Consider the following 23,416-nt stretch of genomic DNA (forward strand, 5'->3'; position numbering starts at 1 on the left):
GCCAAAAATTGTTCTGATTTTTTTCTTCTACATCAAAGCGTGCCATGCGAAATACGAAAAAGGTAAAAAATTTAAATTGAAAAAATGAAAATTGTTGCAGCTTTCTTTCTTAGTAAATTGGTTCGCTTCTCGAAGCATTGATCCACCATCCTGTGCCAGGTCCAGTAATCAGCGGTTGTACAGTTGAGTTGAGTTGGTCGAGCTTTCCAAAAGCTGCTATTTAATCGCTGGTTTTGTATGGAAAATGTTTCACATGCAAATAGATTTTAACAATTTAGAATTTTTTTGAGAAGAAATGTTAAATATTTGACATTTTCGAGAACAAATAATTTGAAATAAATCAAATCAGCTGCTATACTGATATTACCTGTGCAATGTGCCTTGGTTTAACTGTATTTTTGGAATAAACAAAGTTCTTTTTGCTTCTGTCAGTAAACTGTGTTTTTTTTTTTACAAATAGTATAAATAAGCAATGGGAAATAAGGCAAAATTTGTTTTATTTCCAACCTTTGTTGGAAATAAAGCAAAACTCAGATTTTGGTATTATTTCCCATTTAAAAGTGAAATAAAGCAAATTTTGCGTTATTGCCGTTTGTGTTATTTCACCCCCCCAAATCGTGTTCTGTTTAAAAACCAGGTTTAATATTTGGGTTGAAATACGAATATTTGACGAGAACCAACGGGGAATCACGGCAATGAAAGCCCCATACGTACATTAAAAAAAAAGCAATCCTGCAAAGATCGCGACTAACTACTCCAAGCACGCATGTAAGGACTACTTCCCAAGGGGCAAGGAGTACTCCAAAATTAATCGAAATGTATATAAAAGAGTGGTGCAATTAATATTAAGACGTCCTAGAGTAGGGCCATATACTCCAGCGCTGCATTACATCAGAGTAGAACAAAACTACTCCAAGGGATTACTTCATACAGTACCTACCTCTTGGCAACACGGCCTAATCAATATCATGTAGTGATTACACGAGTTGGTCCGCTACTGTATTACAGAGGATCATTTTGTAAATACTTCAGTATGTCCAAATTGGGCCACATGGTCCAACGTTTTATGCAGGGAAATAACGTGACAACGTGCCATTGTGAGCACATACATAAATACATCAATATGTATAAAAGTACTTATGGATGTGATGGGATCAGAATATTTTGCAGTAAAATTATCGGAAGTTTACAATTTACTTTGACGAATTCGTGACGGTCGACTTGGCACTTTAACGTTCATACATACATATCAAAGAGCATGATGGCATTGAATGAGTTAGTCACAGACTAAAAGAGCACAGACAACCCATATACATACATACATATGTATACACAGCCCAGAGTAATAACGTTCGATTGGGGCTACAAGAAGATGAGATCGAGGTTATTTTAACCAGACATTCATGGAGTGGGTGTGGTGCATCGAACAAAATAGCCGTTAAATGTCGCATGCGAGTCACCCGAGTGTATGTTTGTGGCGCGACAAGGGCAACGTAGAACTGCTTGAGATGGCCAAAGGTGGTTGTGTAGCTGTTTGTGACGCGTTTTTGTAGCAAGCAGCCAGTGTTCGTTGCTATGTTGTGGCATGCATTTGTAATAGCACTTGTGTCGCATGAGGGCCGTCATGGTAACCCTTAAACAAACCGGTAGAAATCATAACATAGCCATAAAAAAAAACACATTCACACAAACGAATATTTTTGTATAGTAGGCGGGTGAGGAAATACTTGATTTACCCTTTAATATACTGGCGAGCTGTTGTACTCTCCACCTACACAGCAACATTCTCTCAGTCACCCACCACAACCATTGCCATCGCCCTCGTCCTCAGCCTGATTACTTATCAAGAATCAAGCCATTCACGTCTGCCTGTCGGCGCTGTGCAATAAAAATATTAGCATAAAAGCGCTTTAAGTCCTCTAAAATGTGCCATAAAAAATATGCTCTCTCTATCTCTCTAAGGATATCAATCGCGACGGTTTTTATGCCCAGTTTTACAGTTTATTTTATATTTTATTTTTGCTCATTCTATTTTATTTATGTATTTTCACTTTGGCTACTGTGTTTTTTGTGTGATTTGTATGTAATTGCGATATTTTACTTTTTAATTTTATTTTACACTACAAATTTATTTGATTTATTTTGTGCAAACTAAGGGCCGCCAAAAACCCTGACACGCATTTTGCGCGTAGAAGACGCCTATTTGCGTGTTGAATACAAACGTATGTATGTATGTACGTATGTACATATATTGTGCTACTAGGTATACTAGGTATAATATTTATGTATATATTTTTATTTATAGTCCAATTTTTTGTTCACTGCTCTCAAAAATATTTATACAAATTTTGCTTGCTGTAGCCACAATTTTCTCATGAATTTTCTGTTTGCGTAGGGCGATGGACATCGTTGTGCTGGTCATTGCCAACACATCTAAATACACTTGAATTAAAGCTGACAGTCCACCTGCGATGTCGATATTTTCGTAAATTTTTACCAAAATATTCTAGTGGATTTAATATGACGCGAAATTCATAAATATCGTATGCGCGAATGCACATACATAAATTGTTTTTTGAATATTATTCAGCACTTTTTTCTGTAATTTATTTTTAATAAGTTTTATTGGCAATTTCGATGTGAAACATTTATTGCTTGGCATAAATCTGCGCTTTGGTGTTAGCATTGCAACGACTAGTTATTTACAAAAAAAAAAAAACGAATTCAAATATGAATGGGGACACAAAATAAAAAAATACATACACTCACCAGAATATATTTCCGTACAGTGTTTTTTTTTTTTAAATATTTGCAATGTTTTTCGTAACAAATTTTTTTCGTTAATTTTTAATAGAAATATAGTTTATTCTGCATAAAATGGCATATAACTTAATAATTCAAAGTTTTTTCAAAATTTTAGGAAAATTCTATAAATTTTCATCTAAATTTTCAACTTTTAAACAAAATTTTTTATAATTTAATAATTTTGAGTTTGCACTTTTGTAGTTCGCTCAATTTCAGTATAATAAAGTACAGTTTAAATTGTTTTAAGTGGCTATAATCTACCGTTTATTTTTGAGAATTTTTTTACTGACGCCCTTCGATATTTTTCCCCATACAAAAAAAAAAAACTATCACGCATCCGTTATATGGAGAAAATGAGCGACATCATCAGCAAAAAAATATCTCAAAAATCAACGATAGTTTATAGCCACTTAAAACTTGTCCTTTATTACACCAAAATTGAGTGAACTAAAAAACTGCATACTCAAAAAAATGTTGTTTAAAAGTTGAAAATTTTGGTAAAAATTTGTCGAATTTTCCTAAATTTTTTAAATCATTAATTTATATGCCATTTGATGCAGAAACATTTCTATAAAAAATTAACGAAAAAAATTTATTATGAAAAACATTACAAGTATTAAAAAAAACACTGTACGGAAACTTATTCTGGTGAGTGTATGTACGTATATACATTCTGAGGTTAACACTTTTTGTGCAGAATTGGCCGATATAAGAAAAAAAAAATGTATATATGTACATGGATGATGCTCGGACCAGAACTCGAGCCTACCAGGTATTAGTAGGCATCCACTCCGCTCAAGTCACTATAGAGTACATAGTCATAAATCAGGTAACAGTGAATGCTAAATACATAATAATAAAATAATAGTACAGTGACCCACAGGGAAAAGCTTCTAGGCAATTTTCTTTCAACATTCAAAATGTTTTCAATGAAACATCTTTTTCGTAAATTTTCTATAAAACTGTAGTTTAATCTATAACTAAAATCAAACACATCAAAGTTTCAAACTTCGTACAGAATGCCCAAGTATTTTTCAAATTTTAAACACTCGCCAAAATAGTGGGTATGCAGTTTTGTAGCCTATTGAATTTTAGTTAATAAAGTACAAGTTTTAAGTGGCTTAGGAATTATCGCTGATTTTTGACACTTTTTTCGTCGAGGTTATTGAACATTTTCCTCGATATAAAAATAGGTTTCGTTCAAGTGTTCAAAATTCATCAGCCAATGTTGGTCTCCTTGCCGTGGGGGCTGATCTTAAGTGGTGACATGGGGGCCCTTAGGGACTTCCATGTCAGCATGAACTAAGAGGGAGGCTCCGCATGGGAACCTGTGTAAGACATGAGCTCACACAGTTTCCTATGTGGTAGTTTGCGGGGGTACCCCAGTCAAAGGCTACCAGTCCTGGCTCAACTGGTAGAAGAGATTGTACGGCTTTCGAGGTCTTACCAGGTACTCAAAGCAAGGCTAGTGTGGCAGGCAAGGCAAGCACTAGCAAGACATGCACGACTATGAGAATTAATGTGGAAAAATGTTGAAAACTGTTGGAAAAATGGTGGATAACGTGGAAAAACGTTGAAAATGAAGGAAAATATTGGGTAAAACATGGTGTAGAAATCGTGGAAATTTGGTGAATGTGCGCAAGAATGATGAAGCGGCTTGCTAGCTAAATTCTAGGGATAGCTACGTAGATTCTATTTTGGGAATGCCCCATTCTTGCTGCATGTTTGACCAGCAGCCAATATTTGTGTTTGATCTTTGCTAATTATGCTATAATTTGCTATAAGATTGCATATCTGATTATGTCTTCTTCGAAAATAATTGTTCATTTTTTTTTAGTTTGCCAGTTTATCAGTTTTTCAAAAATATTTATTTTAAATAACTTATTGGACGTTATTCTTGGTTTTTTCAACATCATTTAGAAGAAGATGCAATTTTAGCTTTTCACTTGTAATATCGAGTTATGTCGAAATAAATAACATTTTGTTATCGCCTCCATTTCGTTACACCTTAACACTTGAAACACGAAATTTTAAATTACTGCCATGAAGTAAATCGATTTAATTTTTTTGTTTTCATTTCCCATATGTATAGCACGCAATTTGCGCCCACTTGCCAAACGCATTGGTTTCATGCCACTTATTCGCACACGCACACGCACACGCGCACATAGACGCATTTTCCAAATGACTTCGTTAAAGCTTCATTTTGTTGTTGGCGGTGGCATCGACTTTTGCCTGCACCGAGTATCCGCCCAATGCACTAATTAGGCTATGGTTTTCTTGTTGTTTTTTTTTTCTCCTTTATTTTTTGTGTGTTTTTTTACCCTTATTGCTGTTTTGGTTTTTGTACACATGCAAGAATGTGAACTTCCTTCCGACGACTGTCCTCGTCGTCGTCCCAATTTCCACGGCGTACTATCGCTTTCGATTTTACTGCTCTTCAATTTTGCGCTGTCGTACTTGGTTTTTTTTCATTCATTGTAACACTCACATTTCGCACATTAATTTTTTTTTTTAATTTTTTTGCACAATTCCATTGCTTTTACATAATTACACATTAATTAGTTAACGAGATGGATTTGATAATTAAATTTCGATTAATTTGAAGCAAGTAAAATTGAAAGTAATTGAAGAAGAACTGTTTTTGCTACTAGAAATTAGGTAAACGGAAAAGGTTTGGTCGCGCACCGCCAATACCGTTCTGCATTTGTTTGCATCCGCCAACACGTCCGTAACGTAAAAATGTCTACAAAAAACTGATTCGACGAGCGGCACTAAATTTGGTTCTACGAGTATATCCGTTCTCTGACCGAGAAATATTTATAATGGCACGTAGGAGAGTGGACCAAGCAATGCGCCGTCACCCAGCCTGTCAGCCAAGTCAGCTCATTTGTTTGGGTAGGTAAGTGTGCCAGTTGTCATTGCTGGGGCTGCTGTTGTCGGTGGTATGAGTGTTTTCTTTTCATTCAGCGACGATAGGGAGGTATTTGATTCGGAATTTTGCGTGCCATGGTTGTACACAGAGAATTTGCGCGGCCGAGCATATGACAAGCAGCTGACGCCTAACATCCGCACTGAATGCCATGTGCTTTGTATAGTTTTCTCTTGTTTAAGAGAGTAACATAACTAAGGGGTGGAATAGTCCTTAAGGCAAAAGTTTGCTTTTAGAAAGAACTCTTAACAATAAGAACGCCCTGATGAAACTGAATAAATAAATGCTTAAATGCATTCTTACCAGGTAAGGATTGTAAGCCAAGCAACGGCAATGATCGACTCATATAAATTTTTTTTTGGCAAAGATGCTATAAGCAAATATATCCTCTTTGTTATTCCAGTTCTACTTCATCGTAGGTTAGATTAAAATTTCCTGAACCAGCATGGGGAACATGATCATCTTCATCTTTACAAACAGGAAGAAGTATAGGATTTCAGAGGGTCATCAGTGTTATCATTCTAGGGTCTAGACAGTCGTTGAAATCTGACTATTTTGCCGTTAAAGTTGTCGGGAGAGATAGCTAATACACATATGTTACCGTTATGTTATATATGTTTTCCTAGGCTAAACTAGTTCTACCTACATCCGATGCGGAAACAAGTTGGACGCAACCATACTGTGAACTGCGTAGCTGGAGTTGGACTGATAAGGGTTAGTTAGGCAAAACTAGTTTGTCCTAAGATCGGATTCGGGCTGTAACATATACTTACTTGTCCGATTGGAAAAACTCAAATAAATTTAAAATTTTCCTGTCTTTCTTTTGGTGAACTGAAAAACTGAATAATTTAATTAGATAAACATTAACCGATTTCAAAATAAATCTTTATTTTCGATATTCTTCAGTTCTGGTGGTGGAAGCGGGAAAATTTGAAAAATTGAATTTTTCTTTGTATTTTTGGACCACCCTAATGTATATACTTCAAATGAAGTTGTTGATTTTTTTCTCGGGTGCCTTTAATAATAGATTGACGCTTTCACAACATGTTAGTATTTGGCCGAGCATTTCCTCCGATTTGTGGCATACGCCTTGATGTCGCCTACAGTTTTACAGCGACTCCGAACGGTGATTTCATTTTTACGAAAAACTGTTTTTCATGGCAGAAATACAAACGAAGGTCTGTCATTGGCTGCCGAGGGGCGGCCGCTATTAGAAAAAGGCTTTTTTATATTTTATTTTTTGATGCTGGTCGGAAATCGGGCTCGAAACCAGGACCTGCGGCATGGCAGCGCAAACTGCTAACCATTCCACCGCAGCGGCCACATATATGGACTTACCAAAGTATTTTTGACTGTTTTGACCGCATCCGAGTGCGGTCCTCTGTACTGGAGACCTGTTGTATATACATATATATGTAGGTCATTTCTTGCCTACATACCAGCGCGGTGGCTGAGTGCATTGATAAATCTAGTTTTGTAGATTATAGCGGGAATTATTGCGATCGATGCTAATTCGGCTATACGACGTACATACGCAGTCCCTGAATTACTTGATGAATGGCAAAAATTACGTGCGTTCATCGCCTACCCAAATCTATTCTTATTAGGTAGCTGCATGTGTGCTTACATAACTTTGATATAAACAATTTTACAAGTTAAAAAATTGGTGACAAATTCTAAAAGGCTTTGAACGAGGACTGATTAAGGATAAAAAAAAATGTCATTAGTAGACGTCTATTATTTCCACCATTATTCTTTGCTAAACAAATTTTTATCCCCACGACCTTGTTCATGGTTCCACTGTTTCCAATCGCAGAGAATATTTCTCTTTCGAGCACTTTACGATTTTTGTTGTTGTATATAAAATAGGACATGCGCACTGCGACATCGTAGGTTGAGAGCATACGCACAAGAACAAAAGCACGGCGACTTACATATGTACATATGTATGTATATTAGGATGTTCATTTTTTCAGCTTTTTGCGATCCCGGGATTTTCAGGATGTCGTTATCACAATCCCGGGACTACCATAAAATAAATAATAAATAAATGAGTTTAAAACCTACTTCTTTATTTAAAGTGGCGTTTTTAATTTTTTTATCTCTGACGTCAGGATTTATTTTAAAGGACCTTCTAATTTCATATATATGATTAACTCCAAAAATTCTTTAAAAAATTCGATGCAATGTAGAAGAACCATGTACCAAATGCAAGAGGAAATTTCTTTAGAATTTAAATAAACTCAAATTTTTTGGATTCATACGGACGAATAGGTAATTTTTTGGCATGATAAAGTTAGAAGGATGAAATTCGCGGATGTTGTCGAGTTTATATAAGTCCTTAACATATAATTTTTTCAAAAACAAATATGGCTAAATTTCAAGGATACAACTTTAAAAGGACATTATTAATACTTACCAGTCCTTCCGAACCAAAAAATTTAATCTGTTTAAATTTTACAACATTTCCTCTTTAATTTGATACCCATACTTCTTCTCTAAGCACACTTGCCTCAATTTTTTAAATCATTTTTGAATTACTGACGTCAGAGTGAAAAATTAAAAACGCAATTTTACTATATTTGGCCCACGGTTTCGCGAATATATTGATATTTGTGTTTAAAATTTAAGATCGCCCGGTGTTATATGTATAATGAGCTAGACATTTATAAAAAAATATTAATTATTAAATAAAAACAGAAATATAGCCAATACTGGTCAAGAAAAGGAGTTTCTATTATTGTCATCAGTGCAAATTACAAATGCCGAAAATTCCGGGACTATTTGTCAAGAATCCCGGGATTTTTGGAGCCTTAAAAAGACCGGAATCTCGGGATTAACATATCTAATGTACATATATATATATATATACATACCAAGGAAGTCTCCAATTTAAATGTTGCCCGCTAATTCAATGCAATGTTTTCTTATGTTTGGTAGCTCCAAGTTGACGCTGAGCTGTCAGTTTGCTTCAACATACTTTTTTACAAGCACAAAATCAAGCAAATGAAAATAAGTTAAAAAGGAAAATTACAAAGTAAGTTGTAGTATACCCTGCTGCCTAAAAGAGTCGCAAACTTTTTGTGTGCGGATACATGCTTTGCTATGCCAGTAACCACGACCGCTGCAGCGGTGGAGACGACAGAGGTGGTAGTACTTTTGCTGCTCTAGTTTGTCTTTCGGCTGTAAGTATGTAACTTTCAAAATATATATATATATGCGCTTACCTAGCGAAATACCTAAGGTGTTTGTGTGTGTGCCTGTCGGTGGTTGTATGTACATACATCCTTAGGTGATATGAGTAAATGTATTTCGGCTGATCCTTAGCTGAAATGTGCATGGCATTCATTATAGGGGATTAACATTTTCGAGACGTCAACTGTCATTCGACACATTTTTGAGAGTTGCTGGACCCGCTGCTCCCACCGTCGGCTGCCGAAGCACAAACACCAAGTGGACAAGCGAAATACATACATACATATTAATCTTCATAGTGGTGAGAGTCCAAAAGGGCGCGCATGACCCAGAGGTGCGGTAAGTGTTCGCAGGGCAGACATATTTATTATTGTTGCAATGTTTGCTTATGTACATATGTATGTAGTTGTTATGGTTATGGACGTTGTTGCTATGGGTCAGCAGACTGATGTTTTGAGGTGCTTTATGCTCATTGTTTGGGAGATTAAAAACGTGTTTATCCCAGCCGTTTGCCTCTCAACCGAAACGGCTTTTGTGTAATCGTGCCGGTAACGGATGTAAGCAGCAAGTTGTTATTGGATAAGTGTGGACATTTAGGGCGGGCTGCATGTAAAGGTAAAGGATATGAATGAATTGTATGCAAGTGAAAGTAAAAAAATAGAAAACGGGGTGACGTAGAAGATGAGTAAAAGTGAGCGACGAATTAAAGGGGGAAGTGAGTGTATGCGTGCTTGGATAGAGTTTTAACTTACATTAGCGTAGTGTAGGAAGAAGGAAGATATTTTCATTTACAAATTCATCGACTGCTGCTGTTTGGATAAAAATATCCTTGAAATTTGTTTAGCAATGTTTCCGGTCACTAGAATATGGAGTCATAAGTACCTAACAACCGGAATGACAACTATGCGGTATAGCCATTCTCTAAATATAGAGTTCAGACCTCTTGTCCGGCAAAGAGGCCCTCTACAGGGTCACATGGCTCGGGTGGCTTTAATAAGAGGTATGTCTATAGGCCAGGTCCAACTTAGTCTTTCATCGAGGGTTATTCCGAGATAGTTTGCTTTGCCAGTTTATTCAAGCTCTGTCTCTCCAAGGATCGCCAAACAAGGGTTCGGCTTATACATTCTTGTAAACGGTACCAGAATAGCCTTTTGCGAGTTTATGCGGATGCTCTCCTTGGCACACCAGCTTGATGCAGAATTGCACTCAAAACATGCGAAACGTGCCGTGTTTTCTCGTAATGATGCTTACAAAAAGCGCTGTAAAAACGTCGCGGTACTTTTCTCAAATACATATATCACGCTCACGAAGAAAGTTATCGATCTACTTCGGCAGTCGAGACTCAAATAATAAATAAATAAAATAAATAAATAATGAAATAGATTCATCGGCAGTATTATCAATAGCCTCCTAGATGTCCAAGAAGCCACATAGATCGACCTCTTTAAGATCTAAAGTATTTTCATTTTTACAAACCAGACACTGTAGTTGAAGTTGAATATTCAATTTATCCATCATATATATGTAGGTCTAACATAATTTCAAAGGTCAATAGGTTGCGTTACATTAGGTGTATTGGTGTTTTTGGTTCAGTGTGTTGGTGTATTTTGAATAAATTCAAATAGAAATGAAAGAAATTGTAAAAGTAAAGAGCTGACAGTGTTTTTACTTAGCAAACTGTTCGATGATAAGAAGTGCCGCAAGGTTTCTGGCTCTTTTGCGCTTCTGCAAAAAGTTATTACGGGGATCCCGAACCTATCCGCGTGATTTCCAATGGAAATGTGACTTTTTAGCTGGCCAACGGCTGCCTTTTCGCTGTCTGGTATGATTCGATGCCCTGGCCACCCATACAAAGTGAGGAAGAAACTGCTCAACCATCCCGTTAAGGGATCTGTGGCAGTCTGCTTTAGTTTAAGAGTTGCATGTAACCAGTCTAGTGCTTTGATTACTGCTTAACTGGCTGAGAAGATCCTATTACATGTGATTTCGATTTTTCGCAAGTGTTCAACCTGCTACTATATTCCAGCCACTTCAGCTTTAAGGACCCTGTATAAGCCGGGTAGGTGATAAGATATTTTCAATCCCGACTATGTTGAGAAGTCTGCACAGGGTGGAAGTTCTCTAGTTTTGAACCATCAGTGTTGAAGTGGAGTGTTACATTTTGTTCATGTGCCGAACCTCCTTGAACTAAATTTCCTATCTAGTTTAGATATCTTACACATCTTTGTAAAATTTAGACTTAGTGCACAGTAGTCCCTGCACGATAGGTTAATGCCCTTTCGAATTTCGGTGTGGCCACTGTGAGTAGCTCCCCCCAGCCGGGTAATTGCCGCAGTCTCAAAGTGACTCATCCATCGAAATGTTTTCTTATAGTTAGTATCTACTAGTATTAGCAAAATAATGAATGAAACGCTCATTGTTTCCGACGACAGTATCCTCTTTTGAGAAATATTGCAAGGCTATTTAGCTTTCTAATTTACGATTTGCTCAAATTTAAATTTATTTTAGCCTTATCGGCGTTTGACTGCTGCCCCGCTGCTATCTTTTCCGCCGTTAGTTTTACTGAAAAAAAAATCCACTGCTCTGGCAGCCACAAACATCTTCTAATCCCAAGTCCATAGCAGCTCTTACACCATTCTTCATTTTATAGTTTAGCTGTCCATTGATATGAGCGTCATGTGCTTAGTCGTACTTACACCATTTTGCCTTCTATGAATTTCAGCCACTGCGTCTCTGAACCCAAAATGCCAAGAAGTATTGACAGTCTATTCTATATACATACTTAACTCAAAACCCCCTTTATCTGCAGTATGAAGTTCTACCCAGCAAACGACCAACATATTGTTATGTAAATGTCGCAGAAAGTTTTGTTGGGTTAATATAGCTGAAATGCCAAGTTTGTTACACATAGTTATAGTAAACTTTGTGCGATTTCATTTTTTTTCTGTTTACCTCCGCACTTGCGATTACAATGCTTAGCATACCAATCTACATTTTTACCTGAAACAGCTGGGCGACAGAATCTATTTCAGGCCTCCTCCATAACACTTTTGCATGTTGCTTTTGCAAAACCTTTCCATTTACTTTGCTGTTGTTGCTTTTCGGTACATGCCCACGCCGAGTTTGTTGCGCTTTCAAGCGTAGACATTTTTCCTGTCTGCCTGTTGTTGCCGAAAAACTTTTCTAATTGAAATTTCGTTGCGGCTTATGCAAATTGAGTTTAATTTCCTCAAATTGTATTGAAATTGAAATTGGATCGAATGAAAGTGAAATGTTCTTTACGTTTTACTTTTTTCTCGTTTATTCTTTCCTGCTTAAATTAAAAATTTACACAAGTAGTACATACAAATACATACAAACATATTTTATCTTCATTGTGTTGTGATTTGAATTGCTTTTGCTATAGATAGATAGATATACTTAGTTTAGATGCAGCTTTTTACATTTAAGTCTTTAAGCTTACACATTTATACATATCTACATACAAGTAATTACAATAGGCATAAGTTAAAAGGACGCTAACTAAACGAAAATAATTTATACATTACTTACATATACGTACGTACATATTTAGATAATGCTAAGGCAGTGCATGTATGTATATCGCGATTACCTGTTACCTTATTTTTATTTTTATTTTTATTTTTTTTCGAGAGCTAATACAAGTTACGCATGACAATTTATCGAGGGTGTACGGGTCGTATGAGTAACCAAACGTTTTTCTTTTTCTTCTTTTTTTCTCATTTCCTAGCCATGAAAATTATGTCTGCTTCACCACTCTAACACCTATTTAAATATTCATAAATCTACGTATGCCTTCTACTTGCTACGACGAACACGATATCTATGCTCCGGCACGAACACACAAGCGTGTCAGCGTCACGTCATCGTGCGTGTGTGCGCCACGGGTGCGTATACGTAATGTGCAATAAGAAAATCCACGTTTTGGAGTGGTGGCGTACGGCTGATTGCGCGACCACACAGAACTTTCGTGCCGGCAAGCAAATTTGCGCGCAGATAATTGCCATAAATTAGGGAAAAATGGAAATTTCACGCTTAAAGAAAAATAAAACCAAAAAAAAATAAAAATAAAAAAATTACGCTAAAAGAAAAAAAAAAATATTGCCTTCTCCTGTGATTGATGTGATTTATTGCGCATTGCTTAGAATAGAGTACGTACTTAACGTTCATTTGCGTGCTGCAAGTGCGCCTAATCACCAATAAAATACCGTGGCTTATGAGGGAACGAAACTTTCCAATACAATAAATATGTGGCTGCGCACTATGGCCAGGTTTGGAAAAAAAGGGACAAAATCAAATATCTCGAGGACTAGAAGAGATAAAACGGCATTTTAAAGCTTTTGAGATGGGGAATTCGGGAAAAATAAATTCGTTAGACAAAAGAATTGCCTTGATTTTTAAAATCAACTTCAAAAATTGAAGGTTTTCAATTTCTACTTTTCTTTGATCCGAAACCAGCATGCAATGAACTTTTTACTAATTTTTAAAAAAATTTTTTACTATTTTTTTAATTTAATTTATGTAATTTCATTTTTTACTTTTTACTAATTTTTTCTTTTAAAATTGTTTTTAAAAAGTACATTAATGCTATTATGGGTCATTCAAAAAGTTTATCTTTAAGGGTCGATTTTGAGGTCAAGTTAATTAAATGTTTCACTCAATGAAAGTAAATTTTTTTGAATCCCTTTGTCTGCTTTTAACCAAAAATAGCCTGTAGTGATGTTTTTAAAAAATCTAAAAACGCGCTGCTCGGTGTTTGCGACTATGCAAATGAACTCCTTGCAAAACTATGTGTTTAAAATTTTTCAAAAGGTTCATTGCTAGATTCCGCTAAAAAAACACGAAAATTGAAGTCCTTAATCTTTGAAGGTCGAGCTAATTCATTAATCCAACGAGCAAATTTTTCTGAATTCTCCAACTAAAAAAGGTTACATTTATTACGCTGCCTCTCTGCTCTTTCTCGAGATATTTGATTTTGTCCCATTTTTTCCAAAATAGAACACAGTACGACGTTTGCGTTAGCCGAAAACAAATAAAAAAAAAAAAACTAAACACAAAAACATAAATTTTCCTCTTCAGTTCGCTATTTTTTGCTTAATATTTTCCATTTCATTGTTGTCATTTTAACGTATTTTTTTTTTGCTTTTTAAGCGCCACTCACTCAACACCCTTGTCGTCGTTAATTCGCTTGTACTTCGCACACAAAATACGTCTCGAAACTGCACGGTGAATCGTTCCATTTCAGCCCCTTGCCATCGCGATTCCACAACTCCAAGCAATTCTCCTCCTCGCCATTCTCGTAACGGAAATTATTCGGTTCGCCGGCATTCCAATTCGTGAATGTTATGGGTCTACCGTTGGCCATCCAAAAGAAGATGCCCTCATCGGCCAAGTCAGTGCCAGAAGTCCAGAAGTGTTCGTGACCGAAACCTGTTGAGACATGAGTTGCACGTGATGGGCAAGCACATGAAAAATGTGAGAGCATTAATATTGTATATAATTATGTATGTAAATTTTTGTTGTACATACATATGTACATATGTATGTTTAAATAATGTGCGAATATGTATGTATGTATGTATGTATAAAGGAATGCCAGAGTGAATGTAGCCAAGTTCAGAAATTGGAGCTTTCAGGCAGAGCGCGCACAAAAAACACAAAAAACAAAAAAAAAGCTTGGGCAGCATGCTAAATGAAGAAACATACGGCCAGCTTGATTTGTTGGCTGACCACAGTCGCCAGAGGCATCACAATAACCCAACGCTGGGTCGTAGCCGAGTGACTGCCAGAGCACTAAGCAGGGCGGCATATGATTCGCATGTTTAGCGCAAGTAAAATGGTTACCTAACTCACTGACTGCAGTGTTCAGAGTGTGGTTTGTTGAAAGTGAACAGCAAAAATGTAGCAGCAACAAAGCAGTTGGCTACTTTTGCTAAGCTAATATATGTAGCTATTGTTGATTGTATGTACATATGTAACTATGCAAGAATGTTGGTACCTAAAACTGCATGTTTTGTGTGCATACAAACATACGCTCACATAAGTCATGCAAATACTCGTACAAATACATTTTGCACCGACAGTTATTGTGCCTTGTTAACTGGCGTGCACTTTTACTTGCTTCGCTACAAAGCAAAAAAAAAGCAAAAAAAAAAAAAAAAAACAGAAAGAGTGAATTAAAATAAATATTAAAATATTGTGCCTTCCATTTTTTTCCGGGTATTATGTGAGGCTAAATAGGTGCATTGACCACCATTGCCACCATCAAGGCTTAGCGGCTGACACTCAACACAATGAAGTCTACGTATACGGTTAGAGCGCCGCGCCATTCACTTCGGGCATACCTTTCTTGCATTTAATATTGCGCAACATTATATGGGCATAGTATGACACAAAGCTAAAAAAAAATTGCAAAAAAAATGTAATAAAAGCTTTTGCTTCACTTGGCAACACGAAAGTCTATTTCGAAGGTTTATTTAGTTGAAGAATAAAAACGACGCGTAGTTGATAGACAAGGCGATTGAGCTGATTGATAAGTTGCAACGCGTAATAATTTAATGAATTTTTAGTTTTTTTTTTTTTGTTGAATCTAATATTTTTAGTGCTCCAGAAACTTAAGTAGTTGCAGCATTTTTTGCAACTATTTGAATTAAATATTAAATTGTCCGATAAAAACTACGTACATATATATGTAGGTAGGTATGTCAGGCATTCGGCACAGTTGATAAATGATTTGCCCATACTTGTAATTATTCGTGACTATCCAGCGCTGTTGCTACTAGTTATTTTACGACTCAGTGGCTACTTACGTGCATAGAGATTATAAATGCTTACCAAAGTCGCGGATATGTTTTTCCAGTCTGTCATTCTCTTCTTGTGATGCAATACTCGCTAAATGCATGCCATGGTATCGGCAATATTGAGACGCTTTGAACCAATTCGCCTAGAAAGAAAATGAAAAAAAAAAACGTATTAATTACTTAAGATTACTTGAATGAAAAACTGCGCATTTAAACTATATGGCAGTCTTAAGTTGAAGCAAAAAATATGAACCCAAAGTTTGATAAGCATTATCGAAAATAAAATTTGGAGCAAACATTTCTAGACTGACATCCAACGTAGAAATTTGGACTAACATCAGGAACCTTAGCTGTTAGAAATGCGTTTTAAAAAAATCGATAAATAATCTTTATTTTTCATCGATAGGTTTTCGATCAAAAATTAAGTTCAAATTTGACCTTTGGCGGCCGCTGTGGTATAGTGGAAAACTCTTGTTCCCTTCAGGAGACTTTCAATAATAATACCCAGTCGTTTATTCAACCATTTTTTAATACGAACGAATTTTTATTGGTTCGCCATTGCATTTTTCGGGGTTTTTGTGGGTTTTTGGCGGACTCATAAACTATAGTTACAATGAAAAAAAGGTTAAATAAACAATTGGGTATTATTATTGGGAATCGCCTGCAGATAAACAGAGTTTTTCGATAGAAAAATATTGATTTTTTAACTATTCTATGCCATTTCTAAGAAAACTTGTTTTTCCTCCATATAAAAATACATGGAAAACTTTGGGCGCTTTGAGCAACTTCTACATATTTTTTGATTTCAAAATTAAAGAAATAGGGATATATTTTTTTCGGTATAGAAAAATCCTAGGCGGTGAGAGCATAAAAATTCCGACTTCACTTTTTCACATGCATTTTTGGACCACCCTAGTGTACACTCGCGTTATATCCAGAGCTTCTGATTTGTGGCATTCGAATACGTGATCGCTGAATAAACAGTTTCTCTTAGCCAATCAACTGCTAGCAAGTGAAAAGCGCACTCCTCGAAGTGGCTACAACTACTGGGTTTAGAGACAGGATCAGACTTGTCTCCTCTTCTCTGACTCTTGGTGCAAAATGAAATCTCAAAAACTCTTAAACAAAAGGGCCGTGTCATTCTACTTTCTTCACTGACCGTTCAAATATGGACCGATGGATGGACGTCAACCATTGCGGGGACTTCGGACATAGCATTATGCATATGTAGAAGGAAACGATAAAGTTGATGAAGTGACCAGGTATGGCTCTGAGATGTCAAAAGACGAGGCAGGCAACTCTATACAAGCACCGTTTCGTGATTATATCCGAAAAATTCATTGCCACATTCTAGATAAGTGTGTCTAGGGGCAAAAGTTAAAATAGGTAAACATTACTGGGAGTATTTTGCCATGGTTAATTCATTCATATTTTAAAGGAAACTTTGCAATGTTCCTAAATATTATATTTTTTAAATCTAACGCAAAATTTATATAGAAACAGAAATTAAAGAAGGGAGTTATTGTTTACATATATACTGGACACCACAGAAACTATGCCCAAGCTGCAAAGAAATTGCCCACACTCATCTATAATTCACATTACGCATGTGCTCCACATAACGGCTCGTATTTTGAACTTATCCATAAAATGTCAAAAATGATTGCAAGCTGAGCAAAACTACTCAGTGCATTCCCGCAGCGCATGTTTGTGTGCATGCCTGAATGCGATCAATTTGTTGCTAACTACATATAAGTATATATATGTATATATGTGCCATATTGAATTAACCATAAATATGTATACGATGTGACTACTCACAGCTTTCAATCACATTATGAATGGAAGTAAATTGAACAGGTTGGTCGGTGGTTTAAAGAGTTTTAAGGCGTCAAAGTGGCCGAATGAAATGAGTGCTACTGGAAGTGCCGCAGCCACATTGATTGCCGCTCTATTGGCTGGCTTGCAACGGATGCCAAGCTTGCTCTTTCGAAAGCAATCTCATTATTGAATTGGTTCCAGATATCGTGGTGATGGTAAAAAAAAAATAAAATTAAGCCACCAACCGAAGGTGTTGCAATATGTGTCAGCACTTCTGTAGCTAGCAACTCGCTGTGTGGGCAATCAATTTCGCAAGTGATTTTACACGTTGGCTATGCTATTTTGGCAGCAAAAATGTGTTGGTGTACAAAGCATCAATTAATAAGTGCATTACTTAAATTTAAAGGTTACCCAAAATAATTGCTGGAAATATGCTTTGTGCAGAATTGTGCTTTGTAACCTTTGTATAAAAGTTTCCTTAATACTATGGAAGCCCAGTAAATATATTTGGCTTACAAATAGGCTGAAGTTGATTTTTATTTAGCTACTAATGCATTAACGTATCATCTGCTTGCGATTTAGTGAATTTAATTCACTTGAAAACCATTTTGACTAATTGAACTCAGCCGCGCATAATCGTATTTCATCTTACGTATGTATGTACGTATCCTTGTGCATACATACATACGTACTATGTATAATTACTTCCAAGTTAATTCGGTTGGCATTTAACCACAATTGCATGAATAGTAAACACCATTGAGAGCAACTGTTACTGTCGTCAATTGCTTTTACTACACTGTGATGTAATATAATTTTGCATTCAAGTGGTGCTACTTGAGCAATACATCACGAGACAGTCAATTTAACTCACCGCAATTTGCTCAATTGAAGCATATGTGCAGTGCAACATACTCATATGCCCGCCTGGCTTTTATTAAATAAAGCAATTTGCTTACGGAAGCCACAAACATTTGAAAATACTTATGTAAATACATAAGTATATTAGTACATTAGTAAATTAATTGGAAATACATACTCTTCAGTTGAATAGATATCCACATTCTTGCGATTTTTCATGTTTTGTCTTAAATATACTACATGCATATGTAGGGGCTAGGGATGTTAATTTTTTCGATTTATCCTATTCCTATAATACTTTAGCGTCTACATACATATCTGATAAAGTAACTTAAGATATGTCGAAAAAAGCGCGATGCAAAAACAAAAATTAAGTAAAGAAATGTATTAAGTGTTTGAAAGAAATTCATAATACTATTGGCAGAAATAAAAGACATTTTTTACAAGTCTTTTTTTTACATATAATTAACTGCATATAAAGAAAATTTCAAAATTTGAACAAAAATTATTGAAAATTAAAAAAAACAAGAGTTCAAACTTTTTACTGAGAATTTTAAGAAAAATTTCAGGTACGCAGTTTTAGGATTTTTTTTAAGACTTTATAATTTCAAAGATATGATAAATTCAAGATAAGATTTTAAAAAGGCATTTCAATACCTTATGCACCAAAAAATTTTATCTGATTTTCTTTTCTTTTCCTTTTTCTTTCTCGTTAATTTGATAAACGTACAGTTTTTCTAAATAAATTGCAATGAAATTTTGAAATGATTTTCTGAATTACTCATATTATTCAATTTTCAAAGTCCTTTTAAAAAATCCTGACGTCAGAGAGAATATATATTGATTTTTTGTGCGTTTGTCTGTCGCACGGTGTAATGTGTATGTATACTGAACTAGGCATTTATACAAAAAATATTAAATATTAAATATTAAATAAACAAAATAAATATTAGCAAAAACTGGTCAACGTAAAACGTTTCCATTGATGCCACCCGTGCAAAGTATAAAACTCGAAAATCGTGGGATTCTTTGCAAATAATCCCGGCATTTTCGGGACCTAAAAAATAGTAGGGTATACATATACTGGCTTTTATTAAAATTTCCGCTTCTTAATTGTGTGCTGGTTTCGTTTACAACTCAAATAAAAATTTCAAAAGAATTCCGGATATTTTTGTGTAAATTGCAGCGCATTATGCTCATATATGTACGTACATACACACATGGGTATATCACAGACTATTTGTATGTAGGAACATGTGCATGCATACTTGCGGCTTTTGCCTTTTTCCATTCTCAACTCAAGCGAAAGTTAATAGTCTTAAATTAATTAATTACATCGTAAATTCGCAGCTGTTCGACGCCATTTACCACTTTACCGAACACACACAGCTCTAAAAGAGATACCTAGTACTTACATAAGAACGCAAGCGCTGTGCACATGCATACATACACACATACATGTGTAATTATGTATGTATGTACTTAAATAAATATGTTGGTAAGTGAACTCAACTTGTTGCACAATCTAATTAGTACCAACCTTATGCTGATGAAAAGTAAGCCTAACGGCCCAAATAATATTTATGCAGGTGAAGATTTGCCATGCATAGACATACATATGTATGTATGCACGAGTATAATTATACATATGTATATGTATGTAAGTACATGTATGTGTTTGAGCCAAGAACGTCAATTAATTTTGTTGTTACCATTTGCTGCATGACACAACGTTCTGTTCTACTTTCATGACTTGAACTATTTGTTGCTATTTCCTGTAGGAAAGTTGTTGAGTAAAAGTAAAAGTTTCTTGATGATTTCTTTTTGATTTTCGCATAGCAAAAGTGTTACAAATAAGGCGTTAACTCATTGGAAATACTGTCATTAAAAAGTTGTATGCTTTTATTGGCAGCAATGAGGCTAAGGTTACACGAACTCATATACTTGTATGATTATGCAACAGTTGGACAAAACTCACAAATAAAGCTATGGGCAGAGTAATAGAAGCGAAAAAATTAGCAAGGAGACATTTGTATAGTTTCCAAAAAAATATATGTACCTATGCGATTAATTGTAAGCATTTAGGCCCCAAGTTGAGGAAAGAGATGAAGCAACTATAAAAAGCGAATTGACTAATCTTCGAATACTTGACATTTTCGACACAGTTTCATTGAGTCAGCTGTTTAGACGCTGCAAGAGTGGGAACCATTTATGGGGGCGTGTAGAGAGGCTTCCGTTGAAATCTTCTTTCTCTGAGAATCACAACGGACATATGCGACCTTTGAAAGCACTCGTAATAAGAGCGGACTAAAATACATATATCCAAGCAGAGTACTCATAATTCGAACTTGGGTATTACTAATGACTCGGGAAGAAAAATTCAAAGCTTTAACCATACGTGGCTGGTTCTTTCAGAAATTAAAAGGAAATCTGGTAACCGATATTCAGAGTGCTTTTTAAGAAAAACCCATAGGGAACAGCAAAGCCTCTGCAGCTGACGAAATACCGGCTGAGTGGTTCAAAGGCGGCGGCAAAGAGCTGCTACCTTGTCCGATCCCTTATCAACATTGCATATAAGCTCCTTTCATGGGCCTAATGCGTCAAAGACTGAATCCCTTTACGAACCAGCTGATTGGACTTTATCAGCATGGCTTCATGTCTGGCATATCCACCATTGACTAGATTTTCTATGACCGTTGAATACTGGAAAAACCTTAGATAAACAGATCAATACACACAAATTTTTCGTCGATTTTATAGCCGCTTTCGAAAGCACGAAGAGAATCTACCTCTACGACGCCATGTCTAAATTGGGTATCGCCGAAAAAGCCTGATACGGCTATGTAGAGTGGCGTGGAGCACAACCTATAGCTTGGTCCAAATTGGGAAGGACCTCTTCACGATATTCGAGACCAAACGAGGTTTTAGATAAGGTGACTTATTTTCGGGCGAATTGTTCAATCTGCAGTTGGAATGCATAATGCGAGCTGGCAATCTGAACCGCAGGGGAACTTGCAGATCAAGTGCAGGATAACTATTGCTATCCGGTGGCACTAGAACCTCGGAAGTTATTTGAAATGGAGAGTCCACTCTCGACCAAAAAAATAACGCTCTACAAATTTCGCATCAGGCACATCTTAATATATGGCGTAAACACGTGATCGATGTCGAACAAGCATGAACAGGCTTTGATTCAGGGTTCGTATTTGCACACACATGCTCTGCTCACACACACGCCAGAAACACATTCAACTTGCACTCACTGCTCATACACATGTGTGTGCATAAGTGGAAAACAAACTCTACTCACAGAAAAGTGTGTGCTGTTTGTTATTAAGCACATGCACATGTGTGTGAGCCGATTTTTGTTCAAATTTCAGCCCATGCACATGCACATAATATATTCTTAAAAGAATTTGAAAGACAATTCAATAAAAAGTGAGATGTTGTTTGTTTTTTATATGACAGAAAACATATTAAAAAATTATTTTAAGATTTGAGTTAGAATTCGAAGTGTATAAGTTTCTCTACGCATAGCACACACATGTGCGTGTGCTTTACATTAATAAAAAGAAAGTTCACACATGTGCCCGTGCTTTTTACCAAACGGCACACACATGTGATGTGAGCAAATTTTTAATTTTTTATATGCACAGCACACGTGTGTGAGCTTAAAATGTTAGGATGTGCTGCACATGTGTGTGCAAATACGAACCCTGCTTTGATTGCTGTCGAGAGAACTATTTTGCAACTACGAACTCTACAAAATTTATAATGAAGTGGACACACATACATACATAGTAGGGCGCATGGCTGTTGATGCCCGGCTCGGTACCTATGAGTGGACAACAATAGAAAGGCGTCCAGGAACACAATGGAAGGACAAGGTGCATAAGGACCTGTCGTAACGTCGCAAAAGACAAACAATTGGGCGTTTGACTTTCAAATAAAGGGATATTTTTAGTAGAAAAAATTCCTTCTAATTCCCTTACGCGTAAGGACCTAAAAAGGCTAATAGTCAATATGCGACTGGAAAGATTACAAACTCCATTGCAAGTTTGTGCAGTCGGTTATCAAGGACTGGTTGTGATTTGAGATAAGTTAGTTAATTGTCCGAGCTTATTAGAGGGGTTACGAGTTTTTAAGATATCTAATAAAATTTTTTTTAAAGAACTTCCGCATCCGGCTTCACAAAGAACGTTAAGTATTAGCTAGTTATCCAATACATGAGAACTATGAATTTAGATTTTCTACTACATACCACAAAGTGCATACAACTTAGTAAAGTAATACATAAGTATGTAAGTATATCAAATTGAGTTATTGCTAGTAACTTGAAAATTCACTAATTGATTTCAACAGCTGCAACTGCTTATTACCGACTTATTTTACGATCACTAACGCCAACCTACAAGTCATTTAGTGGCAATTAAAGTGTCACAACATTAAACGTTCTTAATTAAAGCGTAAACACATTGTCGCTTTTAATAAAATGTATGTGATTTTCATGCTAAATAGCTGGAGGGATTTTAACAGCACAAACCTTAGAAACGCAGTATCGCAGTTCGTAATTTACTCGCGCGATACGCACGCGCATTTTCCAAACATTTAACTAATTGCCTGCATATGAATATGTATATATGTATGTATGTCCAAGTCGAAGCACATTCACTAAGCTTGCAATTTGTCAACGTTGAAAAGTCAGAGATATCTACATTTTAATTTTAATCTATACGCAGATGAGGCAAAAAGATAAACATACATGCATACATACATACATACATAAATATCAGAAATACGCAAGATTGCCAAGTGGCTGTGCTGATTTATTAGTTAAACTTTAATTGGGTGAACTGTGGCAGGTGTATAATGAATGAATCTCTTTTTTTACGGCAATTAGTCAATATTAGTTAAAGGCGTCTAAATCTAATTTGTGCATTATTTAGCTACATGAACGCTTATGCAGCCTACCAAAATACGC

General features: G+C 35.9%; 2 protein-coding genes across 3 annotated transcripts in view; both read right to left on the reverse strand.

Moving 5' to 3' along the window:
• Window positions 1-5,543, reverse strand: part of LOC118747957 (protein FAM135B) — a 95,232-nt gene extending 89,689 nt beyond the window's left edge. For both annotated transcript variants that reach the window (XM_036482195.1, XM_036482194.1), the window contains exon 1: window positions 5,130-5,543. The gene's annotated coding sequence lies outside the window, so the exon portion shown is untranslated. The remainder of the gene's footprint in view (window positions 1-5,129) is intronic.
• An 8,541-nt stretch (window positions 5,544-14,084) lies between these two features.
• The window catches only part of LOC118747961, a 78,147-nt gene continuing 68,815 nt past the window's right edge, over window positions 14,085-23,416 (reverse strand). Inside the window, exons 4-5 of the mRNA XM_036482200.1 lie at window positions 15,788-15,896; window positions 14,085-14,383 (exon numbers count right to left, since the gene is read on the reverse strand). Of these exons, the coding sequence (XP_036338093.1) occupies window positions 14,133-14,383; window positions 15,788-15,896 (360 nt within the window). The 3' untranslated portion in view covers window positions 14,085-14,132. The remainder of the gene's footprint in view (window positions 14,384-15,787; window positions 15,897-23,416) is intronic.

This window comes from Rhagoletis pomonella, unplaced genomic scaffold (assembly GCF_013731165.1).
Source record: "Rhagoletis pomonella isolate Grant_MI unplaced genomic scaffold, Rhpom_1.0 Rhpom_scaffold_00012, whole genome shotgun sequence".
NCBI classification, from domain to species: domain Eukaryota; kingdom Metazoa; phylum Arthropoda; class Insecta; order Diptera; family Tephritidae; genus Rhagoletis; species Rhagoletis pomonella.